General features: G+C 48.4%; 6 protein-coding genes; 3 read left to right on the forward strand and 3 right to left on the reverse strand.

The window, feature by feature from the left end:
• Positions 1–77: 77 nt before the first annotated feature.
• On the reverse strand, positions 78–1,919 carry GSTUM_00006867001 (uncharacterized protein). XM_002839009.2 has 4 exons: positions 1,495–1,919; positions 1,257–1,393; positions 1,086–1,189; positions 78–1,033 (listed from the first exon to the last, which is right to left on the reverse strand). Exons 1-4 carry the CDS (start codon positions 1,685–1,687, stop codon positions 469–471), a joined length of 999 nt encoding a protein of 332 aa, XP_002839055.1. The 5' UTR covers positions 1,688–1,919; the 3' UTR covers positions 78–468.
• An 11,468-nt stretch (positions 1,920–13,387) lies between these two features.
• On the reverse strand, positions 13,388–15,307 carry GSTUM_00006868001 (uncharacterized protein). XM_002839010.2 has 2 exons: positions 14,823–15,307; positions 13,388–14,774 (listed from the first exon to the last, which is right to left on the reverse strand). The coding sequence occupies exons 1-2, from the start codon at positions 15,184–15,186 to the stop codon at positions 13,585–13,587; spliced, it is 1,554 nt and encodes a 517-aa protein (XP_002839056.1). The 5' UTR covers positions 15,187–15,307; the 3' UTR covers positions 13,388–13,584.
• A 305-nt stretch (positions 15,308–15,612) lies between these two features.
• GSTUM_00006869001 (uncharacterized protein) lies at positions 15,613–16,555 on the forward strand (the record flags this gene model as incomplete). XM_002839011.2 has 4 exons in its annotated part: positions 15,613–15,849; positions 15,907–16,107; positions 16,184–16,402; positions 16,452–16,555. Exons 2-4 carry the CDS (start codon positions 16,065–16,067, stop codon positions 16,553–16,555), a joined length of 366 nt encoding a protein of 121 aa, XP_002839057.1. The 5' UTR covers positions 15,613–15,849; positions 15,907–16,064.
• Positions 16,556–16,569: 14 nt separating this feature from the next.
• Positions 16,570–17,900, forward strand: GSTUM_00006870001 (uncharacterized protein; the record flags this gene model as incomplete). XM_002839012.2 has 3 exons in its annotated part: positions 16,570–16,961; positions 17,025–17,259; positions 17,370–17,900. 3 exons carry the CDS (start codon positions 16,570–16,572, stop codon positions 17,430–17,432), a joined length of 690 nt encoding a protein of 229 aa, XP_002839058.1. The 3' UTR covers positions 17,433–17,900.
• Positions 17,901–18,022: 122 nt separating this feature from the next.
• On the reverse strand, positions 18,023–19,790 carry GSTUM_00006871001 (uncharacterized protein). XM_002839013.2 has 4 exons: positions 19,606–19,790; positions 19,466–19,542; positions 19,209–19,349; positions 18,023–19,138 (listed from the first exon to the last, which is right to left on the reverse strand). The coding sequence occupies exons 1-4, from the start codon at positions 19,679–19,681 to the stop codon at positions 18,485–18,487; spliced, it is 948 nt and encodes a 315-aa protein (XP_002839059.1). The 5' UTR covers positions 19,682–19,790; the 3' UTR covers positions 18,023–18,484.
• On the forward strand, positions 19,791–21,234 carry GSTUM_00006872001 (uncharacterized protein). XM_002839014.2 has 5 exons: positions 19,791–20,118; positions 20,184–20,426; positions 20,492–20,800; positions 20,865–21,001; positions 21,122–21,234. The coding sequence occupies exons 1-5, from the start codon at positions 20,097–20,099 to the stop codon at positions 21,194–21,196; spliced, it is 786 nt and encodes a 261-aa protein (XP_002839060.1). The 5' UTR covers positions 19,791–20,096; the 3' UTR covers positions 21,197–21,234.
• Positions 21,235–21,261: the final 27 nt, after the last annotated feature.

Here is a 21,261-nt window from a genome sequence, read left to right on the forward strand (position 1 = left end):
CCGTTAAACGGAGATAGATAGCGAGACGGTGGGAATTGAAATGTTGAAGAGAGAGGAAAGTTCAAGTTGGAAAGTGGTGGCGACAAATATTATTGATTTTTTTTTTAAAAAAAAAGGTAGTGTTGTGTACAGTACAATTCGCAATCCCCCAACCTGATTAAACTAATGAAGGAGTAGAAAGAGGCTTTTATCATACCATCTTTGCGTAGAAAAGAAGAAAATCACCTGCACCAAGATAATATAAGCGTTCAAAGTGGGGGTGCCCCTTATATATATAAAAAGGCAAGAAAAGATTGAAAAATAATATGGAAAGAAAAGTAGAATGCGCGGATTGAAACGTGCCGTAGCAATATTTACACCTGAATTAAAAATTCATCGCCTTCCATACACCGAACCCTACACCGAACCCCTTAACCTCCAACCCATTCGTCATTGTGAAAAAGAGGAAAGGAAAAAACCATCGCGCGTTTAATTATTGCGATGAGCAGGAGTCTCATCCGGACCAGCTGTATAAATCTCCACAGGGTCGTAATTCCCGGCACCCAACTCCGAAACCCGATTAGGATTCTCACTCATGGGCGGCTCTCCAGGAGCTGAGTTCTTGGCGTCGAGGACCGGCGTGACAGCGGGTAGGACGGAATATCTCGGGTCTTGATAAACGGGCGGGTACTCCGGCCCGGGGGTTTGCGAATTCATTAGCGCAGCTTCTTGAAGGTTGGCGCTGGCGGCTTGCCCACCGGTCTTTGCCTCGCCAGTCCCCTTCTTACGACCCACGAAGAAGAAGAGGAGACCGATAAGCGCGAGGGCGATCACACCACCAATAGCAATACCAGCGATTGCACCGGGTGAGAGTTTCATGCTCATGCTATCGTCATGATTGTTGTTGCCGGTATTGGAACCCCCGGTGCTGGAGTTACCGTCAGGGTTCGGGATATCACCGCCCTCGGCGGGCCAGGGCTCACCGGGCGAGAGGGAAAAGGTGGCCTTTCCAGCATCAGCTTTGACCTTGGCGATTGGGGAGGTGTTGTTATCACTGTCTACTATTAGACTCTAGAAAGCTGCAGCAGATTCATAAGACAACATACGGATTTATGCTCATGACCATCTGGTATTTGATGCAACTGCCTTCGGCAGAACAGTAGAACCAAAGGGGCTTTGTATCATTGATTTTGATAGTATAGGATGGGGGCTAGTCTCTGTTAGCATCCCTCTGCCTTCTCTTCCCCCCTTATTCCCACCGTGGAGTAAACACATACCGGATCCAAGAAAGTGTCCATGGCGTGGAAACCAGACCATATCGGAGTGCCATCTCTATGAATTTTCTCCCATGGCTTACACGGATACTCGGGGTCCATTCTAGCCACCGAGTGGTTCAAAGGGTAAAACTGGAACGCTAGAAACACGGACCAAATTCATTAGCACCAACGATCATTCACCCCGTTATTCCTTTCCCCCCCCCTTCCCCCTTAGATGAGGAAAGCAGCAAATACTCACTAATTGTATCCCCCGGCCTCGCAATAATGATATCTGGACTAAATTGATGATCTGCCTTTCCCACAGCGACAATATGGTCCGTCGAATTTCCTCCATCACTACTCGAACCGGGATCCTGAGGACTAGGCAAGGCCGTTACCTCCCACCACGCAAACACTGCTATAGCAGCCCCAGCAAATAACCTCCTCAACATGGTTGCCGGTCCGTGATAATGTATCGTAGCCAAACTTTAAATCCACTCCCACAGCTCTCTCCTCCTTTCTCTCTCACTCTGGTCGTCGAACACCGAGGCCCGGGGAAAAAAGGTTATTGGATAAATTGAAGGAGCGCTTCGATTGTCGTTAATATCCAATAATAACTTATTAAATTAACGAAAGGGGTGGAAGGGGAGATGAAATTGACGGAACGTGCAGAGAGGGAAAAAGGTGTGGCAAGTTTGGAGGGGATTGTGGAGTTTTTATCAACTTGCTGGCTGGGCAGTATAATTGGCACCCCGGCCCATGGATGGGAAATTTCGACGGGGTGTGTGTGCGTGTGTGGTGAGTGGAGGGGAGAGAGCGGGAAGGGTGTGTGAGAGTGCTTTCAATTGGACCTTCTTCGACTAAGTTTTTATCAGCTGCTGTGCTAGTTGTCTCCGCCGCACGGTGTCCTTTGGGGAATGGTGTCTGGTATACGTGTGGTGGGTAAGCACTAACTCCCAGGCCTTGGAGGTTGTTTTTTTTTCCACCGGCACACATCTTGACCCATCCTGGGATCCAATTCCCCCTCTTATTCCAGAGTGGTCATAGGCCGTCCCTCTATCAATACCATACCAAGTTAAGCATCTTTCCGGGAGAAGCCCTCATGCGATTGTTTCCGGGTCAAAATAAATGCTCAGAGACATCGTGGCTGCCCGGGATAATGGTTTGGCTTTCCACGATACAGGTTCATGTTCTTGGTTTCGATCTCTCTCCATCCCCTCCAAAGCTCTCAGCCGAGTTGACAGCTGTGACACAGTTACGGGCTGAGTGCACGGTACGAGTACTGCAGCACACCCTACCATATGGGGCCCTTTACTTGAATTAACCTCACTTACTAATACCAACCCTTGCACTTAAGTTAAGTTTAGTTTAGTTCGCTGTCCCACCAACTTATTATGTCTCACATATTCACCCAGAGGTCCACCTCAAACGGACCTCCTCACTCGGCATCGTGCCAGTGTAGTACCAAAAGGGAAGTGGCTTGAAGACCCGCCCTTGGTAGGACAATATTATTTACCGAACAGCCAATGAGAGCCCCAGTTAAATGAGTCGATAACTGCTATTATCTATCCAAACACCTTTGGGTAAGGATCTCTGAGGCTGATAACTTTTTTCCCTGAAGTTCCAGCCAAAAAACAGTGGAGCAAACGGCAAAGGCCAAACTCTTCTAGTGCGGCACCATACTCGAGTACGGTACTCGAGTACCCTACTGTTACAGAGAGAGAGAGCACATACCGGTACCGGTATTTAGAGACCGATCCATCCTCCAACCCATCCATCCTGCTCTCCATCGTTCCCTCGTTCCGCCATGCTACTCACGCTATCATCATCATCACCACCACGCTGATCACGATAGCATAGGGTACATGACGCAAGGATACCCGAGTACACTGCCAAACTCGGCCAAACCTCGCTTGGATACCCGCGCGCTGTGCCGTGGAGAACAGGCAAAGGGCCAAATGCCCTGTTTTCGCTATCCACTTCTACAAGCAACTACCTGCACTGGTGTTCCTTGAGCTTTGCTTGCTTGCCTTCCCTTTATGCCGCAACCTGTGTTACCAACAGGGGTAGTTTCATTAACCGAGCATGCTGCTTTCGAAAAGCTGAAGGAAATATTTATCCCCACCTTTTTCCCGGGATCGCTCCATCCCTTCATCGCTTCGGTGCTCAAGGTGGAAATACAGCAACAAAGCAAGAAAAAAAAGGCTATATGAACAGATTAAACGCTGTGAGTTATCACCCATGCTGCGTAATTTCCGTAGCGATGTGGTGGGTCAGTGAAAATGTGTATATTAAGAAAAAACGGGCATCCAGCGGTCGCTCGGAGTAAGCAGAAGAAAAAGGGAATGTTTCGTTATCCACTTAATAATCCTGTACTCGTGCAACGGCGATAGTCCCAGCAGTCCACGAGCGCCGTAGCAGTCAGTCACGGGGCACCTCAATCCCTGGGAAGGAAGGAAGGGAAAGGGAAAAGAACAGCAAGAATTGCCCCAACATGAATCAGTTCCAGTGGGCCTTATTACTGGCAGCCTACGTGAGGCTATATTAGGATTGCTACTTGTACTAGTACTGTACAGTACTGTACTGTACTGTACTGTACTAGTACTCCGCCTTGAACAGTCGCCAGTTGCGGCCTGCAGCCCTATAGTGGCGCAGTTTGGAACTGGTCTGGATTTCCACTCTTTTTCTCTCCCTTCCCCTCCCTCGGCGGGCTGTGGTGGTGCTGGTGGCTCGCGGTTGGATTATTTATTTTTCATCCCCTCTCCCCCAGGGAATGATACTCTCTACTTGTACACAATTCCCTATCCTACCGCACCGTACAGTACCGGTAGTCCGCGGGTACTCGTATGGTATCATAACTCGCCATAATAACTGCCCGACCGGGCCCTAACATACCGTACTCGAGCACAGTATTTTTAGCATGATAGTATCCTAATGTTTACCTACACACCCGCACAAGCAAACAGCAGGGGACAATAAAGGGGTGGCGCAAAGCTATATCAATAGCACTATGGTAACTTACTGAGCAAGTTACTTGTACTCGTACTTGCACCAAACAGCACCGGTACCAGTACTAGATCATACTCAAGTATCATACTACCGTACTTATATCATACCTCTCACCGCAAAAACTTCCCAAAAATGAACCTTCCCCCACCCCGCCCCCCTGCTCCTCCATCCATGGCTTAGATCCATCGAAGACAAAAAGTGCGGTCCTTTTGCCCAGTCCTCAAGATCATATGTGGCCTTATGCGGGAAACCCCACGGTAGCCAACGATCATAGCCGAGCGACCGTACTTGCAAAAACCGAACGCTCGCGGTCACTTCCGACAAAGTGACGAACAAAGCAAAAAAAAAAAAAAAACAGAATCCTGATTTCGCGAGCACAGCGCGTGGCACTGCAACCGTCCCGGTTGCCGCATTCCGATCTTCCCTAACGTTGTCTAACTTGACGCCACAGGCTGGGACAAAAACTCGTGAACCATCAGTGCTGAAGTAGAGTAGACTACCGTAACTCGTGCAAGTTATCGTGATAATTCCCCACTACGGATTCCTTCTATTGGTATTCTTTATCGGAGTAAGGTTTGCGGTATCGTGCTTTGGAGGGTTAGAGAGAGAGAGAGAAAAAATATTTGTCGTGGGACAAAAATAAATAAACATAATCGGAGCTCAACAGGAGCAATTTGACGAAGCTGTGATGGGAATACCCTCAATTCACATAATTATTATCAAAGCGCATCCCATCCCATCTCACTCCCCCAGCCCAGCAAACCCAACACGACCCGATCAAGCCCTCACCCCAACCCACGCTATATATCGTCAACATTCCCGCTCCTCCAGGATATAAATCTACAGGTATGATATTTATCGTACCGCTGCGCCGGTACTGTACTGTACCCTTCTTGCATACAGCCGACATGTTAGACCAAGGAGTACCGTAGCCAACTGCGATGGCAAGAGCATATGGTACTGTACGCTACGCTAGCGATGCGGCACAAACCCCCAACAAACAAAAATCCCGCGATTAGTAAAGATCCTCCTCCTACCCGCAACTTTGTTGTTAATATCCGTGCTACCATACCAATCAGCAATCAGTATCGGAGAAAAACTCGACACAAGGTGTTAGTCATAATGGGTCACTCGCGAGGGATTATCACAAGTTAAATTGGATAAAGGGGTGAATGTTGGTTGGGCAAAATACTTTGGAATGCATATCGTAATCTCCATGATTTTATTGCTGTATCCTTGTTTGTTAAGTTATCATACGTTGTATGGTGCTTTCGATGTGGAGGATTGGTGGGATAGGAGGCTTACGGGCTACAGTACAGTACTGTACACGCACGTACAGCTTACGCTGCTGGTTATTCGTACTGGTACGGTATGTTGGTTGTACCGGTATGGATTCAGGAGTGGGGGAATATTATATACCGCTACGGTTATTCTAGACTTGTAGGATACTGTTGCCTTGCTCGGGGGCGATGAACTCCTCGCGCCCGGACCATGCTCGTACGAGCATTTGTAGAAGCACTTGCACTTGCACTCCCCTTTTCATCGAGAGGCTTATGCGCTGTAGAAGCACTTTTTTTAATTTTTTTTGCTCCATAGTCACTGTACTTGGCTTGAACCAGGAGCACCTCTTGGTCCCGTCCTTCTGCCCCTCTCTCTGATAGATTACAGTACCGTATAGATTACATGAGAGGAAAAAGTATTGCCCCGGATCTCGCGCGGCATCTCCCCCCCCCCCCCCCTCCCTAAACACCCGCTTTGCGGTAAGAAAAGTAAAGCTAAGCTATAAAGTGCGAACATGAATTGCCGCGATACGCTAGACCATCGAACGGTTGCACTTGCTTGCTCGAGCGCGCGCTTACGGTACTGTACGAGTACTCCGAGCAACTTGGCCGGGGAAAACTGCTCGAACAAAGCCTTTCTCTCTCTCTCTCCTCCCATTTCCCCATACGTGGGGAATGAGTAAGAACCGTCCCGGATTAATCTATTTATGTTGTGTCCTATCGTGTCATAGTTGGCGATAACCCGTGCTGTACAGTACCATACTGCACCGGTAGCAACGACTCTGCCCTGCCATGCCATATAACCGGTGTCAAAAATCCCCCCATTGCTTGTTATCAGTGTATCGATGCGGATGTCGAATCGTGCTTTCGTGCGCGTTTGTGCACTGTGCGGTGCTGTGAAAGGTGGTTTGGCTGGATTTGATATGATAATAATGTTATGATAACGATATGGTATGGCATGGGATAGTCTACTGGCTGGTGAGTATTTCATGTTCTTGGTATCGAGGAGTTATTTCCGGTACGTTACACGCGGTAGGGGGGGGCCAGTGTGTCCATGGCTGGTTCCCAAGGGGTCACTCAGTTCTGGGAAGGGAGTGGTAGGCTAGGGATTGTTTGTGGTTGCGGGGGGGTGGTGGTGTTTTTGATAAGGATTTGACGGAAAATTTTCAGTACAGTACTCGTACTTCACGCGGCCGTCTTGTGAAAAAAGTTGGATAGACCAGAAACTGAAATTGACCAGCCGGCCAACCAGGCACTGCACTGTGCAGTATGATACCGGCATTGTAATAAACGGGTCTTTCCAATATATTTAGCCTCCGGTTAGTTCATGTATCCTCCATACGGTACCAGGAGCCGTAGCGGTCCAACTTAACCTCCGCGCGAGTCATTCTATTCTCATGCTGTATCATAGAATAAGGAATACAGGTGCGGTATTCGGGATCGAACTGGTTTTTCACCATTTTCACAATGCCAACAAACCCTTTCCCAATTACGGTACTGACTGCTACGGAATCGTGCATTTTCAGAGCGAGAAATGCAACCCCCTCCCTCCCTCCATATTCTTTTGTATAATACTTGTGCTCCCGCATTTCTTTAACCGTCCCCAAAGTTAAAAACCTCACCCATAAAGTCCCCCCCCCCCCTCCTCCTCCGTCCCCCTTTCTCACCGGCTGGCTTGCATAGTGCAATGCACCAGGCGCATCATCGCACGTGCGGGAAACCGCCCCTCCAACGACCCGAGTGCCCTTGAAGATGCACACGTGCACGACACCCACACACAACTCATCTCCACGCTACGGGTATTCGATGATAGTCCTCAGTGGTCAGATTCTTGGCTGGCCAACGGGGTTTGCTTCGGTTCGTGGGCTGCATGGGCGGTGCACTGTATTTGCGCTTGCGGTGCGACACAAAGGTTGCCGGTACTCGTACTCGTACAGTAGAGTGCTTGCGGACGGGCTCGGCTCGGCTCGGCTTGGCGGGCATGAGGGGTCACTCGTGATGGGTATGGCAGAGAGAATTTCAGGGGATAGTCTAAGAGGCGAGCCGGTTGCTTCTTGTGTGGGTGGTTCTAAGGCTATTTGATGAGGGGGGTTTACAGCGTAGTGCGGTGGCTCCAGTGGCCTCGGGGAACAAGATTCGGGCGACCGGGCCTTGGAAATTTGCTAGAAGAAAATCGCTTGTTTCTCCCTTTTTATCGTTGTGCAATTGACTAATACACCAAAGAGAATATTATCGGGGAAAGAATAAAAGAAAACCAAATCAATGGAACTACCTCGCCCGCCCGCCCACACTGGTGCCGATACTGCTGCCCATACTCCCGCTTCCGAGCTCATCCAACCTCGTAACACTCCCACCAGCCCCCAACTCATCCTCACCTTGCAACAGCCCCTCATCCTGATACTTTCCAAACCTTCTCTGCACCGCATGCCAAGCTCTCAACTTCCGCAGCGCCCTCCGCTGAGTATAACAAGCCCAGATGATAAACACCAAATATGTGCACCTTCCCTCCCCTCTCTCATTAACAAAAAGGAAAAGGAAAAGGAAATGGATAAAAAAGTAGAAAGATCCAAAAAAAAAAAAAAAACTCACAATGCAAACCCAGAGAACAGCAATGTCATCTTTGGATTCTGGCACCACAGAAACCTACTCCGGAATTCATGCGGGCACATCTTGTCAATGATTCTCCTGAGTTTCCCCAGAGCGACAGTCTGGTAGAAGCACGTTGTCACCCAGAAGAATGCCAGGAGGGTATTCGCGAAGATCGTTATTAGCGGATTCAGTCGCGAGGTCAGGTACAGGCAGACCTGTACCAGGGAGGCGACCAGGGACGTGGTGCTGCAGAGGATGTTGATTATTAAACGGCTTTTCGCCTAACGTTAGCGGAATCATCTAAGCTGAAGCGGACAGGGGAGGGGAGAAACTTGGAAGGTCGGTTGTGAAAGGTATCCCTAATATAAGAGGTGTCATACGCGCTGATACCTAGCACGCAGAGGATGCACGGGACTTGAACGGTCCAGAGCCAGATCGTGGGGAGGGGGCGCCAGCGAGAGTCCGGAGTCATTATTGTCGAGAGGACTGGTATTGGTATTTTTCTCAAGCTGCCGGAGGCGAAGGGGTAGAGCGGAAGCGGAGAGAAATAGGATCCGAGAGACAGACCTGGGAATCCAATATAATAGCTTGGCTTGGCTAAAAGGAGGATGTCTATTTTCCTTTGTTCTTGTTTGGGATTTTCACCTCGAGGATACACCAATGGGAGCTCTCGACTAACTAAGATGATCGAGAACCGTTATAACCTTTTTTTCCCCCAGTGGTCACCGAAAAAGGTAGTTAGCTCGTAGGACAACATTAAAATGTCTTGCTCAACCAGTATGGAAAATCACAGACTCTCACTCGTCCACAAGGTAGGAGCCAGGACATGGTCAACCAAGTATGATATTGGGGCACGGCTGCAGAAAACCTCTCGGGTAAAAAAAAAAAAAAAAACACTTTGATCCCAAGCGCCTTTGAGGAGCCGCGAAAGAACATCTTCCCCCTTGATAACGGAACTCTGTCAAACGGAGGGAACGGAAGAAGCCTAACTTCATGACCATGTCTGGACTTTTCATAGTGAAGGAGTAGCCAAATTTACTTGCCAAAACAAGACAGAATAAACAGAGAGCCCTTGGTCGGGATATGTAAATTGTGATTACAAATGCACATGTGCCGGGCCAGGCGTATTATGATACAATGGACTGGTGAAACCTGGTTCTAGCTGCCCTATCTTCTGATAGCATCGGATGAGAGTTTGGAAGGTTTGTAGTTCGAGCCATGGTGTCATGCTTATGCGGGAGAGGAGTATTGTGGATTAGCGGATGTTAGCCAAGTTATTATACATGATTTGTTCCCCCGAATTTGTAGGGGTTTAACTAGGCTTAAAATGAGAGAACTAGAGGTAAAATGGGGAGGAAGTTTGAATCGAGAACACGCCTTCACACAGGTGTCAAAATTTACGCACGATAAGAGTTTTTCGTAGCAATTCATATACCCAACGCATACCGCCACGAGCTCCCACCTCCTATCAATTTTCATCAGTCTCCCCTTGATGCTCCCCCTCCCCCTCCCCCTCCCCCTCCACCTCCTCAAACCCCAACAATTCCCAAATTCTCTCTTTAGCCTCCACACAGCTAAACCGTCCCAAGAAAACAACCTCAAAAACCTTCATCAACACGACATGTGTATGCCCCTTTCCCATACCACCCCCACTCTCCTTTGCCCACCTCTCAAACTCCGCCGTGGGAATAAAAGTCTTATAAAGATGCGGAAGACAGCTCTCCAGATTACCATACTCCCTTGGGAGCGAAGCGTAATGAGCGGCAGCTGCACGCGCCAGTGCTCTTAGGTGGTGTATTGATATAGACATGTTTGCTGAGGCAGTCGGCAATGACGGCCGGGGAGGCGGTCCTACATCCCCGGGGGGAATTCGGGTGGAATTAAACAGGAGGAGGTTCCGTATCTGGACTCGAGTAAATCTGGGTATCTCTGCAGAGCAGAGGTTGTAGGGGAGAGGTGAGGCTTTGATGCTTGGTGTGGTCTGTGGGGTAGGAGTGGCAGATTCGGAGGTGCTACATTTGGTTGTTTTGGTGGCTGTTGGGAGGTGAATGCTGGGGGTGTCGGTATTGCTGTTGGTAATGACTGGGAATTGGTTCGGTGTGTTTGTTCCACTGGGGGTGTTTGGGATTTGATTGCAAACTGCATCAGGAGTCGCGGGGGGACTGGTGTCTGAGAGCCTTTGTCTCTTGGCCAGTGGGGTTGCCTGTGGGTTTGCCTGAAATACATGTTTAGCTTCGGCGTAACAAATCGAGTCAAGTACGGAGACCAACATTGCGCCGATTTCTCTTTGGTTTCTCGCGGTAGTTTATTGGAGCCTTTGCAGAGTTTCTCCCGCTCCGACGAACAGAGGAAGAAGATGAAGAGGAAGAAATTCTAGCAGATCTCGTACAGGCCGGATCATCGGGAAGAGCGTTAAGATCAGCGCTTTTGGAGGAGGTTAGTGGGGCCATTAGAGGGATAGGAGTCTCCACCGAGTATTTTTCTTTTCTTGCGGTAGTTTGTAGAGGGTGGGTGAATTCGGTCCGTGATTTAAATAAGCCGAAGACTCCGACTGCTGCCTCTTAAGAGTGTAGGGGTAACTCGGAGGTGAAGTGGAGAGCGACACAAACAAAAGGGGATGAAGAGAATATTCTTGTGTGCGAAGTGCTGTTAGGCGTATATTATGATAGTATGAAAGAGAGAGAAAAGGGCAAACATAGCTCGCGGGAAAATAGGATCCATCTCTGCCCGCGTTACCTATCATTCCAACTGGTAGAGGGGGAAGGGGGCTGAACGTAGTCCTATGTGGTGAGACCCTTACATTTTGGAAACCTCGGTAGTGCTTGTCTCCACACTTGAAAGGAACTTTCCTTGAGTCTACGGGCTCGGTTGATGGCCTGATGCTAGTCACTCATGGTATCTCACTCGGCACGTGGTGTTTGTTGACCCGGTAGCCCACCCTAGCTCTTAGCGCCCGGCATGGCTATTAGGCTCAATACACTGAACACCGCAACTAGTAATCCCGGTTGGATTAATTGTAAATAATGATCAATTTCAAAAATAAAAACATGTTATATCATATTTCTACAACTAGTTTGTGCACAACCCTTGCATGTATCATAAGAAAGGAATTGGGAACAAACAGAAATCAGAAAGCGTCGAGACAGGTAGACAGGCCAACCCGAAAACCCCGGCAAATTGAGAGCAAAATCACACAGGCAGAGGAAGTAGTTGCTCACAAAGTTGACCCCCGAAAGGGGTTTAAACTCATGACCCAGCAACTCATAAGTCACTGGGAAAATTCAGAATGCACCAAAAAAGACCAAACCCACCACAAGTATGCAGCGGCAGTCCCGAAAGTAGTTTTCAACATAAAGATTAAGGTTCCCATCTTTATCCCTCTCATCTGAACGATTTTTCTTGTATGTTACCTTGAACCCCCTTTCTTTTCTAATCGGATTCGCATGCTGCGCATTACCTCCTTCTGTCGCATCAGCTAGTCCTGTAACGTGCCCACTGCCATCTCGTGAAAGGTATTTCACTCCAATGGCAGAACACAATGCAAGCTTTCAAGTGAACAGTTAGCGGCGAGGTGGCTAGGGATGAAGACCAGTTTGAAGCGGATTAGAGGCTGGGGTATATTTAAGGGAGGAGATGGTTTAAACTGTTCAATTGGTAAAAGTGAAAACAGGAGCAGTGTTGATAGGTCGTTGCCTGTTACAAAAATATAAGATAGGAGAGATCCTGTGAGTGATCCTAAGATGGTAAAATTTATCCACTACACCCTATGTATATACATGACTTTTGACTCTAGGTTTTTCTAATTGTTAAATTTGGCTTTACCCGCCCATTGAAACACCTTTTATTTACCATTTTTTATTTGTTTGCAATTCCCCATGTACCCATGTACGATACAAGTGTCAAAAATACAAGCGAGCGCTACTAGTTGAATTATACATATCATAGGAGTCCCATAAATGAGCAACCCTGTGCCCATGCTTTTACAGGCCATTATGCGAGCTCCCAACCATGCATGACCAGCTGCCGTATTTGCAAGCAAGACACCTTTCCAGGAGCTCTCAAAGGCCCGTAAGTTAGTGGGTATCGGGAGTGAGCATATCCGAGAGAAATAAAGTTAACTAACTATTGGTCCCCTTGTTTACTGACGGCAGGATTACTTCATGTTCAGAGATAGAGTTACGGTTACGGCCGCAGTGTCAATATGGAGGACTCCTTAGTTGTCTTTTTTTTTTTTGGCAGTGCACGGGAAAGCGTTTTGAGCTCCCGTGCATTCCGGTTGGGGCATACAAAGACCATATATACTGGTAAGTGTGACAGGAGAGTAACACGTGTTTGTCATAACCTTTTTCTCGAGGAATCATGTCCGGTTTTCAAGTCCCCGTTACAAGAACCGCAAGTGACTATTGACTACTTATTAGATATATGCAAAGGGCAATAGTACGAGTGATTTATTATGATTTCAGATTACAGTACTAACCCGTGGTGTCGGGCTCTGGTTGCTAATACAGTACCCTGTGCTCCCTTTCTCATAAATTGTGCAACGTCGTACGAATTCCATGGCACTATTCCAAGTATGCTAGCAAAATTTCCAGACAAAATTCTAGTAGAGGCTCCGACTCCGCTGTAATTATTACAGTACAGAATAGATCCAATAAGCTTGCTAATGGTGACTATCCTCTCTGTACTGGACTATTTGAGAAAATAAAGTATGGTAGATTCCCAGGGTGATCTATGTGCGCAAGAGTGGTGTTTGGCAGTTTGTAGTGACCCCAAGGTAGATGGATCTAATTGTTTGGTATTATTCTAGCAGAAATTCGGTCCCGCGTTATGATGGATGGGCTTCAGCTAGTTCAAGCTGTGGCCACCCGGGTGGAGGAGGAAAGACGCGGGAACCACATGGGAGTTGGGGACACTCCGAGCAGATATTTGCCCACTCATGGGATACCAATAGTCCAACCCCCAACTCTGGAGTACCCCACCCTGCTGTAGGTGATGCGACTCGTGATTCTCGAATCAGTGGATTGTGCCCAGCCCAAGTGTATTACGCTGCGCACCAAACTAACCAGACTTAAAGTCACAAAAGGAAGCTACAAATTACTAGACAAGGAAAAAGAAGGCCACATAACAATAGTGGAAACGGGAGCTACCCGTTACCCCAGAGGAGGACAAAGGCTGGGATGAGAAGGTAGATTTTCGAATTAGAGGATGCTCTCCTACGACACACTCTTCAAGAGGGGTATGTTGAGCGATACTGCAAGGCATCGGTTTCGTTGATTTGCTGAGCTCCGGTTTGTCCATGTATTTCTATTCTGCCTATAACGGCAACATCTCATCTAGTCTACCGACCCACGTCTAATCGCTCGCCCGTATTATATATTGTAACTTAGAGATCTAACTATATCCTATCTCCCTCTCAATACTCCCAACCCTTGAAAATAAGAACGGCTTATCATTCCTATTTGTAGGATCAGTCAGCCAATCACTTTATACACATGAGAAAAAAAGGGGGGGGAAAGAAAAAAGACTCGCCTTAATGAAAACTCCGCAAGATCATCCGAGATTATATTCCAGCTCCAGAAGCCCTCCCAAACCAACTTATTGACACCTCCGATCCGCCCCCCGACTCGGATGCTCTTCACTTTGAGCGCCATTCTGAACAAGTACTTGTCCATCATGGGCGCTTCGGTTTCCACATCTAATTGTCCATTTTTATCCATTCGCCAGCGACCCTTGGACACGTACTTCCCCCAGCTCATGGCGCCGACCGGTAGACCACCCAGGTGGGCTGGAGTGAGTGACATCTTGTTGAAGCCATGGACTACCTCTGCTGGCTGGCAGGTAGATAAGAGTGAAAGGACTGTGCCGTTCGGGTAGAAGCGCAGGTAACGATAATAGGTTACAATGTGCACGGGGGTGTTCCAGGACTGGGACGCTCCCGCGCGGACGTAGTTGCAAGTGGAGATGTAGATGCCGTTAAATCGAACGCGGGGTCGGATCATGAACATCTTTCGCCAGTTCGAGCCGTATTTGAGCGCTTCCTCTTCGTCAATTGGGATTTCACGCTTTTCCTGCTCCTCGTCCTCGTTTTCATACTCGCCGTCTCGGAGGACTTCTCTGTCTGGGCCTTCGAGTAGGAGGGGCTTCTCTATTGGATCTCCGTTGACGGTCACTCCCCAGTCCCAGAGCATTCGGCTGAAGGTTTTTTCGCATACAGCTCTCCAGATGCTTTGCTCAGTGATCACGAGGTAGGCGAAGGCCTTGCACACCTGTGCCAACCTTGCGAACGAGGCGACGTCTGTTAAAGCTACGTTTCTGACAACCTGGAGCAGGAGCTCGAAAGGGAGCGTTGCTAACGGGGAAAACCCTGCTTCTTCCTCTTCCGTTTCTGTTTCCTTCCCCTTCCCTTTATCCATAGCTGCTTCCTTTTCATTGAGTTCAGCGACAGGAACAGGCTGAATTTGAACCCCTGCAAACGAAGCGATCAACTCGCTCATCTCCTTCGAACCAGAAGCTAGCGAAGCCGGAGCCGGGACTGAGGCGGGTACTGATGGCTGGGAAGAAAGAATGGTAGCAAGAGGTATCCTATTCTTAGCCAATGAAGGGGGCGGTCGTGGGAAGTGCTTCTCCCGATAGTGAGAATCAACCTTGTGATCCATCTTTTCTAAAAAATTAGCTTCCAGGTTGCGCTATTCATCGATAGTTGGGGGACGTGCCCTAAACGCCTTCCTGTACAAACTCAAGCTTTCCCCCAAACTACCTTCGGATTCCTTCTCCACCGCCCGCTCATAATGCTCGAGCGCACTCACAGGATCCGCCCGGGAAGAGCTTCCTGCAAAGGAGGTTCGTCGACGAGCAATTGGCGATGGGGGCCGTTGGGTTGAGAGTTCTGGTTCGTCTTCGACGTTCTCGCCGGCAGAGGAGGAATGGGACAGCTTTCTTGATGCGAAGGGATTTGGTTTTGGTTTGTTTACGGAACTGCTCGGTTGGGGTATGGAGGACCCTGGGGCTTGGTGTTGGCGGGCGGATACTTCCGCTTGCCACTGTTGGCGGAAACGGGAGAGTTCTTCGTCCATGGGCGCCGTACTAGTGCTATTGTGTTCGTCGAAGAGAGGAGAAGCTTGTGGAAGACAAGGAGGGAGCGGAGGTGATTAAAACGGAGGGTACAGTACTCGTACAAGCTATCGTGACTTATGCATTCAGCAGGGGTTGGGTAAGTTGTTGAGACGCAGAGTCAATACCGGGGAAGTGGCAATGCCTCATTCAAGTGAGTCAGTTGAGTGAGACAAGATAGACATCGCAGATACCAGTATGAGTGATGCAAGATACTCGCGTTCCACGAATATGACACCATAACACATGTGCTTCTCTCTCTTATCGCCCTTATCCCCGGACACTCCAACCCTAACCCACCCGCCACCGAATGATTGGAGCGAGGATCTGATTGAAAGTCTCTATCTGATTCAGCTAACGCTTTTCGTTTCGTCACAGTCCCACGGTCCATCCTCTTCCCTCACCAACGCCCACCCTCCAGACCCAGAATTTACCCCTCCAACAGGTGCATAATTACCTAAATTACACCTATCAAACCCACGCACACACGCCCTCACCTACATCTGATACTCATCTGCGCACACACCATCATCCCCGCACTTTTCTACTCCATCTAACTCAATTCTTTAGAATCCATTCTCGATATACGACAACAGTTAATACTTTAGAAATAACCAACAAATCTAGTATGAGCGGGACCGAAAGCTTTACTGCGGGAACTGCTGAAATGGCTGATGTGAAAGAGGCTACTGTGAACAGTTCGAGCAAAGATCACAATCACAAGGCTTGGATCGACGGGAGAGGTTCCAGTCGGGAAAAGTTTGAGACTGTGCCCGGTTTGGAGAGCAATTGTGGGAACAGTGGCAAAGAGGAGGAACCAGATATCACAGCTGGGCAGAAGATGTTGGCTGCTTGTTCCGGGAGTTTGTTTACAAGTCTCCTAGGTATCTTCTTTTTACCCACATCCCGCAACCAGTAACCGTTCCCCCCCAATGATGCTGACAGTTGGGTTGTCCATAGTAACACCTCTAGATGTCGTTCGGGTCCGCCTGCAGTCGCAACAACTATCTCCCCCAAAGAATGCCGCGGTAAATTTCTCATCGGCTTTACCCTTAAGAGCTCATAAACTTCCTCTCGCACCGTTACAATTCCAATCAATGGCCCACTTATCCACTCCGGAGTTAGGCGTAACCGCATGCTGCCGAGAAGTTTTCTGGATAAACAACACTCCAGAGGCTTGTATTGCCCCTACCTCTTCCCTGAATGCAAGCACAATCTTGAACGATAGCTGCGTGGTTGAAGAGGCATCCCGTCGTCGTTTTCATGGAACCTGGGAGGGGTTGGTCAAGATCGCAAGATATGAGGGGGCTTCTTCGCTTTGGAGGGGTTTGAGTCCAACACTTCTCATGGCAGTCCCCTCAAACGTTATTTATTTTACCGGATATGACACTCTACGAACATCTGCTTGGTCGCCATTTGCCCACTTGGGCGCATTTTGGGGCCCTCTTATTGCTGGATCTGCAGCGAGGGCTATCGCAGCTACTGCTATTTCACCAATTGAGATGTTTAAAACCAGACTACAGGCCGTATCAAACACTCACCTAAATTCGTCAAAAGGAATCTTCCGGGCTACCTTCGACACCACCAAGGATATGGTAGCGAAAGAAGGCGTTAGGTCTCTCTGGCGTGGGTTGGAATTGACCCTCTGGCGTGACGTACCTTTTTCTGGGGTTTACTGGCTGGGATATGAAACCATCAAGTCATTCATACGTTCCGAAAGAGAACGAGAGCGGCACCTGTCCTCCCTTCACCTCCACCATCCCACCAAACGCCACGTTAAGAAAGACCTCCATTCCGAGAGCACCTTTACAGATTCTTTTATTGCTGGTGCAGTTTCTGGGTCAGTCGCCGCTTTCCTCACGCAGCCTTTCGACGTTGGGAAGACTCGACGTCAGATCTCTGCACCTGCTGGTGTCGAAACAAAGGGGGATATGCCGAGAGTGCTCTATAACATTTTCAAAGTCGAAGGCGCATCCGGCCTCTGGAGAGGCTGCGTACCTAGAATCCTGAAGGTTTCACCTGCCTGTGCTATCATGGTATATTCTCCTAATTACTCGCATCCATTCATCTATCTGCCCGCCCAAACAACTACTGTCCCCCCCTCCCTTCTCTCAGGGTGATTTGAACAAAGCTAACGCACAGCCAGATCTCAAGTTACGAAGTAGGCAAAAAGGCCGCTAGAAAAATGAACGAAAAACACGAAGTCTAATGCCCTTTTTTCCCTTAACGTGGTGTATGATTACGAGGATTTCTTCTTCTCCCTTCCATCGGTGTGCATGGTTAACGTAATTTTACCCTATTTCTTTCAGTATCCTTTTCTTACTTCGATAGGGTAGTGCATAGCTTTCCTTCTTCCTTCCCCTCTGTTTTACCTTTACCTTATAAGCACGTTGACCTGGCTTAGGGGTTTAGAGGGCTCTTCTTTTTGTATAAAGTCCGCATGCTCTTATTCTCATTCTTGCTCTCCTTTACTTTTTCTCCCCACGCTCTCCTAAAAAAAAACTCACTTAAGTCGTTCTTTTTTCTCCTACAATTATCTGGTGGTGGCGGTGGTGTATGATATGGGGGAAAAAAATAGATCTGCTTTGGAAATCTGTTGGCTTGGATGCATGGTTCTATACCCTTGGAAATTAAAACGCTCATGCCTTAATGCAACATGTATGAGCGTTACGTTGTACCTGTGCGCAGGGGAGGACATTCCCTCCCTCCCATTTGAAATGTGCGAGTGAGGAGCTATGAAGGATCGTTCATAAAGGATTCACTGTTCATCAGTCCACACTATATAACCAATGCCACATGCCATGCGAAAGCCATTTTCGTAATTGAACTGAGCTGAGCTGGCTAGAGAAATGCGCAAGGAACGGTAGGAAGGAAAAAAAAAAAAAGGCTGACAGAAGCACCACAACCGTATTATAATCCATCAAGGTCTATTCCTGAACCTGTATAACATCCCATCCCAATAATCTCCCCCCTCTACCGTAAGAGTATCAGCAGAAAAATAAAGCGAAAAGAAAAAGAAACGTATTGAAAAAGAGAAAAGCACAAAGCACAAGCGCCATTTTAATAACTACCCATCCACCAATCCAACCATCCATCTTGCACCAGAAAAAATACCGACATACAGAACATGAAATAGCCCATGGATATTACAAAAGCAATAGTAGCAATCGACCGGGTAAATAAGAGAAAGAAAGGGAAAGAAAAGAAAAACAATCAAGGGACAGGAAAATGGCTATCCATGGTGATACCCACGGACTGACCTCATCGCTTTTTCCTTCTCACTAATGGGTCTGCGGGGACTCTTCTACCCGGGCGTATATTTGTAGTGGAGATAGGAGCAGAAGGTAGAGAAAAAGAGGTGGCCTCGCTACTATTCACAGACATATTTTTTCCAATCTTTGGAACCGCAATCTTCTTTCCGTCCGCACCGGAAATCCACTTTGAGCCTCTATCGTCACCACCACCAGCAGCGTCGTCCCTTCCCCTTTTACTATTAATATTATCATCCCTCTTCCTAGCAGCCTCTACCTCTCCTTCCTCTTTGTCCTTTGTATCACCCATCTTCTTCATTATCTTCTCCTTCATCTTTCCATCAACTTCCTGGCGCTTAAGTGTATGTGTCGGTGCCGCAAGAACGCTATTCCTTCCTCGGAAAACGCTAAGTTCCTTCGCTTCACGACGGGCCCTATCGATGATATTCTTGGTTTTACTACCGGCTTTGACAGACCAGTTGTTTCCTGTCCCGCCCCAGCCTCCACCTCCACCATATCGAGGGCGGCCGGTTGATGGGAGACCGACTGTGCTGGCTAGCATCTTCGCACGGGATTGCTGCTTCTCGGAGGACATCTTAGTCATATGTGCACGGAGGGTCTCGGTTGCAGCGGCTGCCGCCGCATCAGCTGCTTTTTGGAGTTCCTGTGAAATGAAAAGAACAGGTTAGATAAAGGGTTAGGGAACGAGGGAGGGAGTGGGAGAAGTGATGTACATCGTAGGCTTTACTCCAATTCCCCGGTTCCTCAAGTTCCATTTTGCGAAGAGCACCGTGTCCAAAGTGCTTCCCTATAAGAACTTTCCAAACTTCGCTATCTTCACCGCGGATTTGTGGACAATTTGCCTCGAGTTTTTTCTGTATAACTGGATTTTTAGTATCGGAGGGGTGGATAAGGTAGGATAGGGCAAAGGGTGGGGAGAAGGGCGAGGACGTATATAGAGTGGGGCAGTGCAAAAATTATGATAACATACAAGCTGAACGGGAGAAGTAATCTTGAGAAGAACTGGACGGACAAGTGCGTAATCGAGGTCTCCGATGTCGTCAATCGCTAGCAACAAATCAAAAGTTAGCTGCGCTCAAGGGAAAAGTAGAGAAAAGGGAGGAGAAATACTATCGACATGCTTGACCAGCACATTTTTAGTGAGAAGGTAAAGTGACTTGACATTTCCATGCATATGAGGCGGCATCATTTGACTCGGTTGCCAGCTTTTGAGTAACTAGCCGGTGGAGAATTATTGTTTGTATATATATGTGGATAGGGAGGGTAGAGGTTAGTGGAGGGAAGTTTTGGTAATCAAGAGAAGCGGTGGTGGTGGTGGGAGAGTATTTAAGATGAAAGGAGGGGAGAGGTCATGGTGCGCGCACAAATGGACAAATGGACAAATGAAGAGGAGCGCGAGCCATTAGGAGGCCTTTGACGTCAAGGCCAAGACTTTAAGTTTATAATATTATGTAAGCTCCCTTCCTTAATCCCATGCCCGGCTACCCAACTGCCCGCCACGCCAAATTCAGCATGCCATGATATTACGATACTGGCCACAACACCCCTAAATAAATTCCCTAGTTGTAACTTTTCTCCCTCCCACCCAAAGCTCAATACCAATGTCTGGGATCCTTGACGAAGGTACGATACATTATCTCCCCCCCATTGCAATAGCTGCTTGGATGAACTGCTGATGAGAATTACAGAAGAGCTGATCAAAACCCGACCCCTCCTTTTTGAACAACGCCCCTACAATCGTATTCTAAAGCGCTGCACTCCACTGCTGAAACCAGAGCAATTACCAACAACCTCCGAAGGACTCAACACCTATGGTGAGGAGCTTGAACTCGACTTCAAAGCCTTCGAAGGCGTAATCGCCCGAATCCAGCTCCTCCGCGAGACAAACAAACGAGAAGTAGAACGTTACGAGAAGGAAAAAGGCGACATCCGTACTTCCCCTTCCTCCCCCCCCTCCACTTAAAGGAAAAAAGTTAATTTTTCTGTGTGCTTATAGTCGAGACCGCCACGGTAGCTCGCGAAACCCTCGTCACGCTCAGACAAACGCTCCAACTCTCGCAGCGCGAAAAGGAGAATAAACTCATCTACGACGCAATAGCTAGTGATATCCTATCGAAAAACACACTAAAATCCCGAGACGAGCAGAACGTCAACATTGAGCGGCTAAACAAAGAGATTGCAGACCTGGAGGCGGAGCGCGACGAGTACAGGCAAGTATGGAACGCCCGTCGCGATCAATTCGGTCAGATTGTGGATCAGCTGCAGAAGATGTGGGCGCAGATTAAAGAGGATAAGGACGAGCAAGGTAACCTGCCTTTTGCCCCTTCGCTTGGGGGAAGAAAACTGACTAGTGGTCGTGATCATACTAGATCGCAGGGAAGGCATGTCGGAAGAGGAGGAAGGCGAAGAAGTCGAAGTCCCGGCTATTTCTAGACAATTCTCCGAATCGAACACTCCTTTCAACATCTCTACGCCCAAACTCAGCGCCAGCCATGTCGCAACTCCAGTCCCCATCATCACGCATACCTCCCCGGACGACCAGAAGGAGGAGGGCGAAGCGGAGGAGAAGGAAGAAGGCGAAGCCGACGAAGATGAGGATATCGAGTTTACCAATCCCCCGGCGGAGAACGGCGGGAAGGGGGCTGTGGCGCTGCCAGACGCTCCGAACATTCTAGACTCGGAAAAGATGGACTTGACCTAGACATAATATATACCCCCACCTATTTATTCTGCGAAAAACCTTTCCCCGCTGTGTCATTATACTGG

This window comes from Tuber melanosporum (genome assembly GCF_000151645.1).
Source record: "Tuber melanosporum whole genome shotgun sequence assembly, scaffold_3, strain Mel28".
NCBI classification, from domain to species: Eukaryota; Fungi; Ascomycota; class Pezizomycetes; order Pezizales; family Tuberaceae; genus Tuber; species Tuber melanosporum.

Coding starts and splice junctions, on each gene's coding strand:
- GSTUM_00006868001 (XM_002839010.2), bottom strand. CDS start 15,186: ATGGACGAAGAACTCTCCCGTTTCCGCCAACAGTGGCAAGCGGAAGTA. Junction 14,775..14,822: donor CAGGAAGGCGTTTAGGGCAC/GTCCCCCAACTA, acceptor CTAATTTTTTAG/AAAAGATGGATCACAAGGTT.
- GSTUM_00006872001 (XM_002839014.2), top strand. CDS start 20,097: ATGTCTGGGATCCTTGACGAAG. Junction 20,427..20,491: donor GAAGGAAAAAGGCGACATCC/GTACTTCCCCTT, acceptor GTGTGCTTATAG/TCGAGACCGCCACGGTAGCT. Junction 21,002..21,121: donor CCAGCCATGTCGCAACTCCA/GTCCCCATCATC, acceptor CCCCCGGCGGAG/AACGGCGGGAAGGGGGCTGT.
- GSTUM_00006871001 (XM_002839013.2), bottom strand. CDS start 19,681: ATGCCGCCTCATATGCATGGAAATGTCAAGTCACTTTACCTTCTCACT. Junction 19,350..19,465: donor TTACTTCTCCCGTTCAGCTT/GTATGTTATCAT, acceptor CCAGTTATACAG/AAAAAACTCGAGGCAAATTG. Junction 19,139..19,208: donor ATTGGAGTAAAGCCTACGAT/GTACATCACTTC, acceptor TTCATTTCACAG/GAACTCCAAAAAGCAGCTGA.
- GSTUM_00006867001 (XM_002839009.2), bottom strand. CDS start 1,687: ATGTTGAGGAGGTTATTTGCTGGGGCTGCTATAGCAGTGTTTGCGTGG. Junction 1,394..1,494: donor GAGGCCGGGGGATACAATTA/GTGAGTATTTGC, acceptor CCGTGTTTCTAG/CGTTCCAGTTTTACCCTTTG. Junction 1,190..1,256: donor TGGACACTTTCTTGGATCCG/GTATGTGTTTAC, acceptor AACAGAGACTAG/CCCCCATCCTATACTATCAA.